This window comes from Garra rufa, chromosome 15 (genome assembly GCF_049309525.1).
Source record: "Garra rufa chromosome 15, GarRuf1.0, whole genome shotgun sequence".
Taxonomy (NCBI): Eukaryota; Metazoa; Chordata; class Actinopteri; order Cypriniformes; family Cyprinidae; genus Garra; species Garra rufa.
In genome coordinates, this window is record NC_133375.1 from 2,252,442 (window position 1) to 2,262,681 (window position 10,240).

General features: G+C 34.9%; 1 protein-coding gene across 1 annotated transcript; it reads left to right on the forward strand.

Moving 5' to 3' along the window:
* The first annotated feature begins 4,257 nt into the window (after positions 1–4,257).
* On the forward strand, positions 4,258–8,744 carry fgf17 (fibroblast growth factor 17). Its single transcript, XM_073819310.1, has 5 exons — positions 4,258–4,289; positions 4,952–4,988; positions 5,503–5,683; positions 6,135–6,241; positions 7,954–8,744. The coding sequence occupies exons 1-5, from the start codon at positions 4,258–4,260 to the stop codon at positions 8,242–8,244; spliced, it is 648 nt and encodes a 215-aa protein (XP_073675411.1). The 3' UTR covers positions 8,245–8,744.
* The last annotated feature ends 1,496 nt before the right edge of the window (positions 8,745–10,240 follow it).

A 10,240-nucleotide genomic window follows, 5' to 3' on the forward strand; every position in this document is an offset into this window, starting at 1 on the left:
TAAAAACTTTAGGCAGCTGCTGAACTTTTTAAGATAAACTTTTTAAGTTAAATCTGGTGAAAACTTTTTACAGTGTAGTAAAGTAACGCATTACTTTTTCATTATCAAGAAAATAGCTGAGTTACTTTTTGTTTCCTTTATGTATTTAATCCCATTTTATCGACCAATGTCTTTGCTGCTGCTCTTTGTTTACCCAATTTACCCATACTAATAAGCAAAACTTACTTTGGATTAACTAACATTTATGCTTCAGTTTTCTCATTGCTGAAGAGTGTTGAACTTTCTTTTCCTACAGTTCTACTGTACAGATGTGAATTTACTTTTCCTTTAGCGAATGGCTTATTCAGTTTACTTTTTGGTGTGAAAGGGCTTTTACATTTGCTAAAAACTGAACAAGCAAGCCCTGCCCAGATTTAAAAAAAAGTATCACAAAAGTAACTCAAGTAATGTAATGCATTACTTTCCATAAAAAGTAACTAAATAATGTAATTAGTTACTTTTTTAGGGAGTAACGCAATATTGTAATGCAAAAAAGTAACTTTTCCCAACAATGATTATGTATAAATGAATACACACACATACATGGATATATTAAAGAAAAATGTTAGATTTATATAAAGAATATTTATATTTCTATATAATATAATTTATATAAGTATAAACATATACATACAAATGTTTTTTTTTTAATATATATACTTGTAATATACACAGTACACACACACATAGCATGTAAATATAAACTTTTATTTTGAATGCGATTAATCGCCATTAATATCAATTAATCGTTTTGCTAAACATTATATCCCATAAGCAAGTCCCCATGGAATCTGCAACCATAACATTTCACAAAAAGCATATTTGCACCAAATAAGTGTTAAAGTGATAGTTCACTCAAACATGTAAATTCTTATTTTCTTTGCGCACAAAAACTATTGTCACAGCTTCATAACATTATAGTTAAACCACTGATGTCAGGACTATTTTAACAATGTCATTACTAACTTTCGGGGTCTTGGATGTGTCAGTTGCCTTGCTGTCTATGCAGATTTAATCAAAAATATCTTAATTTGTGTTCTAAAGCAAGCTGGTCTTATGGGTTTGGAACGACATGAGGGTGAGTAATTAATGACAGAATTTTCATTTTTGGGTGAACGAACTCTTTAATATTGTAAATATAGCAAATATACAGTACAGACCAAAAGTTTGGACACACGAATGAGAAGGTGCGTTCAAACTTTTGGTCTGTACTGTATATTTTTCTGTTTATTAAAGTTTTTACTCTACATTTGTGCAGTTTTCAGTGGGTTAGTGATATTTTTTTAAATATATATAAATTAATAAATAAATATTTTTTAAATGGGTTTTTATACAAAAACTGCTTTTTTATGTAAAATTCACTTCATAAAATAACATCTTCAATTCAATATGTTACTGGCTGTTTCTTTGTACTTCTGAGTGAAAATTGTTTCTACTTCATTAATACCATTTTTCAGTCTAAGATGAATTCCACTTCTGAGAATCCTGGAAATGTAAAAAGGATCCACAGGAATGCCTGTCAATCATAATGTTTTCCCTACCTTAAATGTTTGTTTATGAATGATTTAGACTAATTTGATCCTGACTTATCATTTAAGATGTCAAGATTAGTTCATGTCATGTGGTGTAACACCCAAAATCTTTATAATATTTATGAATTAATAATTTATGATAATTTAAAACTATACTTTTACCTGAAAAATACATTTTAAAACTTGGAAAGTATTGACTAATATGTATACAATCAAAGATGGTTACACCAAATAACATGTTTTTTGAAAGTGGTTCAAAAAATGTTGAAAACTAACATGAATTCATGAATACAAAGTACTTGGCATGTGTGTGTTTTAACCCTTTAACTGTCACTCTAATTTTCGAACATAGACGTGAAAATGCACGATCTAAACTTAATTTTTTATAATTCATGAATGAAAACATTTTGTAATATGATTTGATGTACATTTTATCCATTTTAAAATGGCTTTCGAATGATGAATTTTGAGATTTTAAGTCTTCAACTGATCTATAATTTCTTATGATTTCTAAAGCGTGGTGGGGAAAAAGACAATGAAGAAAGTCTTTTGTGACAAAGGTCAGAACTCCTTAATTACTTTTCCTACATAATCTGTAACACAAAAATATGGTAAAACGTGTCCAACCTTTATATAGTTTGTCATGATTAGTTTAGGATTTATTTGTAACATGGTGAAGTATGGGTGACAGTTAAGGGGTTAAAATATGATTTCTTCATAAACACTGATGTCAGAGCCAGTGTTGGGGAAAGTTACTTATAAAAGTAATGCATTACTTCCTAAAAAAGCTACAAATTACATTACTTAGTCACTTTTTTACAGCTATCAATGAGATTATCTGTCTAGTACTCGCAGCTCAGTTTAATACATCTTACTTTCCTTTTCAAAATTAGTGCAGAAACATAGTTGTGTCTGGGCTTGCCCATGAGTTACAAAAACAATCAAAAGCAAAAAAGAAAAAAAAGAAAAAGAAAGAAAGACAGAAGAAGAATATTGAACCAACTTTAAACTTTAAACTGACTAAATTCTAATAAAATTGTAATTAAATAATTTTAATTTAATAAAAATTATAATACTAGATATCAGTGGAAAAGCAAAAAGCAGAGTTGAGCTATGAGAATGTAATTATTTAGTCCTCCGGTTACACTGACATCAAACGCACACCTGTCTCGCCCATCTTTATCGGCAATAACTATTCTCACCTCCCGACTATCTGTCTATCGTTAGCAAAATACAAACTGATGGGTGGAGAACACGTTGCAATAAACGCCAAGAGTCACGTCCACGTCTGTCACCGTCATGCCCGCTCAAATGGACAGTTAACAAAGAATCAGAATGAATTTCAATTCATTTAACAAATTACACCATTAATAAACTGAATAAAAATGGCCCACATGTGATAAAATAGTAGTATATACTGTAGCAGCTTTCCATAACTAAAGTAACAACCTTTTAGCAGTGGTTCTCAACTGGCAACTGGCAGATAGCAAATGGGAAAATGCTAATAAAAACATTAATAATTCACAAAATGCATATTTTTGCCTAAACGTTTTGATTTTGGTGCATCCAAGCACACTTGTATTTTCACTGTTTGTCACCAGGTTGTGTCCTGTTTCTCAAAAATCATAAACAAAACTACATTAAATATGGATTATGGCTTGGTTGTGTTGGGTCAACACCTTGATAAAAGGGTTCTGAAGTAAAACCATTGATCGGCAGTATATAAACCTTGAGTTTCACTCTTCCAGGGGTGGAAAAGTTCACATGAATCATTTAAAGGGACCAAGTGGCAACTCTGGTATGGTCACACTTGCAAGACAGCACTAATTGCTGCGATGCAACTTAACTATGCGTCGGAAAGCGAGCATCCTGTTGACGTCATATCGTTAGTGCTTGATGTTGATTCCGCATGAGCTAACAAAAGCCTGCTGGAGTCCTGTGATTAAAAGCCACCATTGTTTTCTCATTAGAGCTGCCAGGTTAGCAAAAGGTGTGAGCCGCGGCCCCTTCACAAGGATAGACCAACACCGAGATGGGCCCTAACAAACATCAAGCGGCACACCCCTTTTTGCAGGAACCTCAAAGCTTTAAATACAGAGGATGATCTGAAGACATCAGAGTTCATTTGGAAAGATTAATCATCCATCACATGGGACTAAATTAGAAGGCCTCACAACCTACTCCAGAAATATGTAGGTTGAAGATGCAGTTTATTTGAATATTGTACAAGTTGGAAACACCTCCACATGTTCATCTAAGCTCAGGAGTCTCTCAAGAGGGAGAAAGGTGCAACACTCATGGGAGGGATCTTGACGTCTATCACATTGGCGCAGTGAGGGATCCAGACGCGCAGAGCGCGCTGCGCCTCTCCACAAGTGACAGTGCCAACACAACATCAAGAGCACACTGGACCCACTGCAGCATTACCATCAAAACTATGATTTAGACACCGACCTGCGTTGTACATATGATGGAACTCCATAACCTTTTGGACTACATGTGGATCGTTTTTTTCCTAATCGGATTTATCCGCGGAGACGCGCATCTGAGGCGCTTCTAAAAATCTAGCGCTGCTGAAGTCTTTACTGGCGTATGGATTTGACTCAACTCATTTAATCGGGAGATCACAGCGAACTGGATTATCATTCAGGAGAACCCTGGATACATTATACTTTGCGTTCCCACAATGTATGGAATAAATCAGCGCTGCTTGTACATGTAAGTATATTGATATTTTGCTATATTTATATGCGTTTAATCTCAAGAATTAAGGTTGCAGATAGAAATGTTACAGTCTGGTGCTGTATAAGAGCATTTGGGTTTCGTAATAAACCCTTCTTTAATACTAATGAATCAACCAACTTAAGAACGCTTTAGAAGCAATTCTTTGCTGAACTGCTTTTATAGGTAGGCTATTATGTAATAATATTAAGCGCTAGAATATAATTTGCATAATATATGTGATCCTGGACCACAAAATCAGTCTTAAGTAGCAATAGCCAAAATACACGGGTCAAAATGATTTTTCTTTTCTTTTATGCCAAAAATCATTAGGATATTAAGTAAAGATCATGTTTCATTAAGATAGTTTGTAAATTTCCTGCCGTAAATATATCAAAAGTTATTTCTTGATTAGTAATATGCATTGCTAAGTACTTTATTCGAACAACTTAAAAGGCGATTTTCTCACTGTTTTTGAGAATTAGATTCCAGATTTTCAAATAGCTGTATCTTGGCCAAATATTGTCATATTCAAACAAACCATTCATCAATGGAAAGTTTATTTATTCAGATGAACAATTTGACCCTTACGACTCGTTTTGTGGTCCACATGTATTTTTATATCATATTGACTAACTTATTTTTGTTTTACTTTGTAGTACTTTTCACTTCTTCGTGGTATGGTGTCACGCACAGGTAAATATTTATTTTATTTTGTTCGTGTGTTTTTGTAACAAGTTAAAGTGCATGCCTTTGACAATAAATGTAGTGAATTGTGTACCTTTTTGACTCCATTATACTTTTTAGCAGGCTATATGCCAAAGCTTCGAAATGTATTAAATTCATACAGTTTCAAAAAAATGTAAACCAACATTTATTGATGAAATACATTAAAATAGCATATAATGTCAGTTTATGTGTTATGGCATGGTAATAAACGCCGATTACTTATTTATGAATAAAACTTGTTTAAAATAATTTCGCGGCTGCTTTTATGTTTACTGAGGCCCTCTAGTGGGCTCAGAACCACTGCTTCCCATTAGAACTAATTCATTTTCTATTTTATGTTAGTCAGTCAGCACTCAATCGAGTCAGACTAGATAGAGTTAGATCAGTGCTCTTGCTGGCTTTTACAAAACGCATAAGGTTTTGCATTCCAGCAACAGAGAGAGAAATATATGTGATCTTATTTTCCCTTTGCATCGAAAAGGGGGAGAAGAATCACCCTTCTCCTAATTTTAAGCAGTATGTGAGGGAACAGGGCTCACTGACGGACCAGCTGAGCCGGCGGCAGGTTCGAGTCTATCAGCTGTACAGCCGAACCAGCGGTCGACACGTGCAGATCCAGGGCAAGAGAGTGAGCGCCACCGCCGAGGACGGAAACACTTTCGGTGAGTCGGTCATTCATTTACAGTAATTAACTCACGTTAGGTTTCGGTGCAGATAGCGCTGTTTTCGCGGCTGATTGGTTTACTAGCTGAAAAGGGGCTCGCTGATAGTTCAAACGACTTGTCTTTGCCTAATCGTTTCCCTTTTGTGTTGATTAGGATGTGTTAATTTGCTTCAAACAGCAAGGGGAAATGAGACTGATTTGACTAGGCAGGATTTCGTAAACACAGTGGGCTATGTGTGGAGTCATCGTTAAAATCATGAAAATCTAGCCTAAAATCTTACAAACTACTGCTGAATAATCTGCTTCACGAGGCAACATCTAAATTAACTGATGTAACATGACTCAGTCAGTCTGATTACACAAGTGAAATAATGTTTGCAGTATAGTCTGTGGAATTCATAAATGGTTACAGTATTTTGTTTGTTGCTAACATTTGTGTTGCATTACAGCCAGACTTTATGTGGAGACGGACACCTTCGGAAGTCGTGTTCGGATCAAAGGAGCAGAAAGTGGCAGATACCTGTGCATGAACCGCAGGGGGAAGCTAGTAGGCAAAGTATGTAACATTATCTTACTTGGAGATTTCTGAGAAAAAGGTTTTTTATTTTTTGCTGGGGGAAGTGTATCAGATTTTTAAGGCAATTGGATTTTGCATGTCGTAAAAAAAAGTTTGATCATTAAGTTGTATCTCTGTTTTAGGGTAAAAGTGTTGTCTAAAAGGGGGTTTTTCAAATTGGGGTCTGAGGGCCACAATGGTGTGCTAAAAAGTGTAAAAATAAAGAAATTAATACATGGTAAAAATAAGAGCAAGCAAATAAATTAAGACAGATATAAACAAAACATTTGTTCAATAATTAATCAAATAATATATATCACACACAAACACACACACATTTAAATAAATAGCCTAAATAAAAAAGTAGACAAAATTAGATTAATATATAAATTACTTATTTATTTATACATTAATGAATACAATACATAAGTAAGTAAAAAAATGTTTTTGCTTTATTTATAAATTATTTATTTATAAATCATCAAATACAAAATCAAATTTTGCTTAAATGTCCCAGGGGCCACTATGGTGTGCTAAGTGGTCGTGAAAACATTTAGAGAAAAACTGTTTAAAAAGAGTAAAAAATAAATAAGTAAAAAACAAAAAACAAGGAAAAATTATGGTAAAAAAAAATAAGATAAAAATAATCAATTAAAAAACAGATAAATAAATAAAATAAATAAATGAATACATATTTAGATAAAAAATAATAATATAAAAATATCACACACACAAAAATTTTAATTTAAATACATAGATACAATATTTATTTGGTTATTTATTTATACAACATTAAAATAATATTTAAATAAATAAATGTAAAATTCTCTTAAAAATAAAGTTAAGGGTGATGCTATAGAAAAAAACATTTTTTGGTACCCCAAAGAAAAAAGTTTTAAATATCTAAAGAACTTTTTTTTTTTTTTTTACTGTAAAGAACATTTTGTGGAATAGAATGGTTCCAGTGCCAATAAAAAAACTTTATTTTTGAGTGTATAGTAGTTTAGTGAGTACAAAAAACAGCTTTATATATATTTACTATATATTTTCAAATAATATTGTATATTAGTATAGTATACAGACACTCTTAAAAAACTGGACTGCCAGGTCTGTGGTGGAAAACAGCTTTCACACCCATTCTGTGTTTAGTCAGATGTTAAGCCTCTTCTTCCTTCACGGAAGTGGAAAAAATGTCTTAAGCGCTATGGATTTGCCGTGAGACAAAGCGCTGGGACAACTAGATGGAGACAGTGAGGGCATGAAGTGAACCGTGTTGAGAGATGAGGGCACTGGGAGTGAGGAAGAATAAATAATGATGGGCAGAGCGAGTCAAAACACTGCTTATATAAGATCCAAACCGTTTGAAAGCACTATTGGAAATGACAAAACAAGCTACTAAAACAAAGTCTGTCATAAAAACAATAAAATAGCGGTTTATCTTGGTGGCTGCCATGTTGAGATCACATGACCAGTGGCTACATGCACTTAAAGGGATAGTTCAGTCAAAAATGAATTCTGTCATTAATTACTCACCCTCATGCCGTTCCAAACCTGTGAGACTTTCCCTCATCTTCGAAACACAAATGAAGTCATTTTTAATGAAATCCGAGAGCTTTCTGATTGCAGCTGACACATTCAAGGCCCTGAAAGATAGTAAGGACATTGTTAAAGTTCAGTTAAATAACATGTGACTTTATCTCTCTTTCTCACAGCCTAATGGGAGAGGACGGGACTGCATCTTCACAGAGATCGTCCTGGAGAACAATTACACTGCTTTCCAGAATGCTAAATATGAGGGCTGGTACGTGGCCTTCAGCAGAAAAGGTCGGCCCATCAAGGCTTCCAAAACCAGGGAGAACCAGCGGGAAGTTCACTTCATCAAGCGCCTCCACAAAGGACCGCTCCCCTTCCCAAACTCGGACCAACCCAAACACTTCGAGTTCATCAGCTTTCCACCGACCCGCCGGGCGAAACGCAACAGAAAATCCCACTCTGCTTCCTAACACTGTGCCACACAAACTGTTTTCCTGTTAATAATAAGAAGAGGCAGCTTTATTTTTATATATTTTCGTACTTAATGGACTTGAAAAAGCCAGCAACGCCGAGTGGATGCTCATTGTAAAGGGGTGGCTTGTAAATATGGTAAGATAGTAAAAGAGAATGTATATATTTAATTAAGGTGGTATTTGTATGTGTGTTGTGTGAGCATTTTGTAAAGACTTTAAGGCAATATGCTCAATATTAAACACAATAAAAGAGCAATTTCCCTTTGAGGGGAATATAAACGTGAAATGAAATATAAATCAACATCAGTTTCAACCAAAGATGTTGTAGATTACCTCATGTGTCTGGGATAGAAATAAATAAATATGAGTCTTCAAATGATTCTCATCAATTGTTTCACTATGTTATAAGCAACAAAAAGTTTTGGGTTAAAGGGATAGTTCACCCAAAAATGAAAATTTGATGTTTATCTGCTTACCCCCAGGGTATCCAAGATGTTGGTGACTTTGTTTCTTCAGCAGAACACAAACGAAGATTTTTAATGAAAACCGGTGCAGTCTGTCAGCCAAATAATGGGAGTGGATGGGCACCATCATTTTTTGCGAGAAACTGAGCAGTATTTATATAATTTTGTTTACTTTTGATACACAGCCACGTCCATCTGTCCCTAGCATGAGTTTAGCATCCGGCTCGTGACATGTGAACGCGCTCTGGCGTAGGATACGCAAACGCCAGAAGCGATCTGTCGCATGAATACAACACTCATTGTTTACACAGTGCACAGAGATAGGGCTGCAACGATTAATCGAACGATGTTGTGAGGCGCGTTTAGTCAATGAAGCCGGTACTTTGATTAGTAGTAAATCCCCATCACGTGCGTTCAGCTGGAGCTGCAATTCAAACACTCCGCCGTAAATCACTGACAAGCCACGCCAAATCGCGTTCAAAATCGAATTCGATTTTCAGATTTGATCAAAGTACCGGCTTCATTGACTAAACGCACCTCACAACATCGTTTGATTAATCGTTGCAGCCCTACACAGAGATTGTGGGTATAGCGGCTATTCAAAATGGTAATTACTTGCGCTTATCCTGATTGTTCAAACCAATTCAAAGCTAAAAGATTATGTTTGCTTGCGCAAACTCATCCGGGGCTTTTCACCGATTTCCCCTTACGGCGTTTGCGTATTCTACACCAGAGCGCGTACATGTGTAACAAGCCGGATTAAAAGCTCGTGCTCATGACAGATGGACGTGGCTGTGTATCAAAGGTAAAAAATGATATAAATACTGTTCAGTTTCTCGCAAAAAAAACGATCGTTTCGTGTCTTAGGACATCAATGTATCGTCACGAGTCGCAGGGTGTAATTTGTATTTGTCTGTGCGTGGTTTTGTTTATTTTTAAAGGTCTGGTGCCCATCCACTCACATTATTTGGATGGCAGACTGCATTTCATTAAAAATCTTTGTTTGTGTTCTGCTGAGGAAACAAAGTCACCTACATCTTGGATGCCCTGGGGGTAAGCAGATAAACATCAAATTTTCATTTTTGAGTGAACTATCCCTTTAAGTAAGATTAGGCTATTATTATTTTTTATTATGAATACTTTTACTCAACAAGGATGAATTAAATGGATTAAGAGTGACAAAGATCTGCAAATCAGCATATGTGAATGATTTCTGAATGATCATGTGACACTGAAGACTGCAGTAATGATGCTGAAAGGGTACATTTCTTACTTGCCAATGGCTAAAAGCACCTCCATGCCTCATAAATTTATAATCAGTAATTTTTCTTCAAATCGAGTGTTTTTACGACGCATTATCAATCGGCCACTGAACGTAATCAATGCAACTCAACTGAATGAAACTTGCATATTTTGCTTATTATTCCTGCTGAAAATGGTCAATTATTGTCATGTTTTAGGCTGTACTAATCAGGCATACTGGGGAAAATATTTGGAGTACAAAAGGAGATCAAATCAAGGAGAATAAA

Coding starts and splice junctions, on each gene's coding strand:
- fgf17 (XM_073819310.1), top strand. CDS start 4,258: ATGTATGGAATAAATCAGCGCTGCTTGTACAT. Junction 4,989..5,502: donor TGGTATGGTGTCACGCACAG/GTAAATATTTAT, acceptor TGCATCGAAAAG/GGGGAGAAGAATCACCCTTC. Junction 5,684..6,134: donor CGAGGACGGAAACACTTTCG/GTGAGTCGGTCA, acceptor GTTGCATTACAG/CCAGACTTTATGTGGAGACG.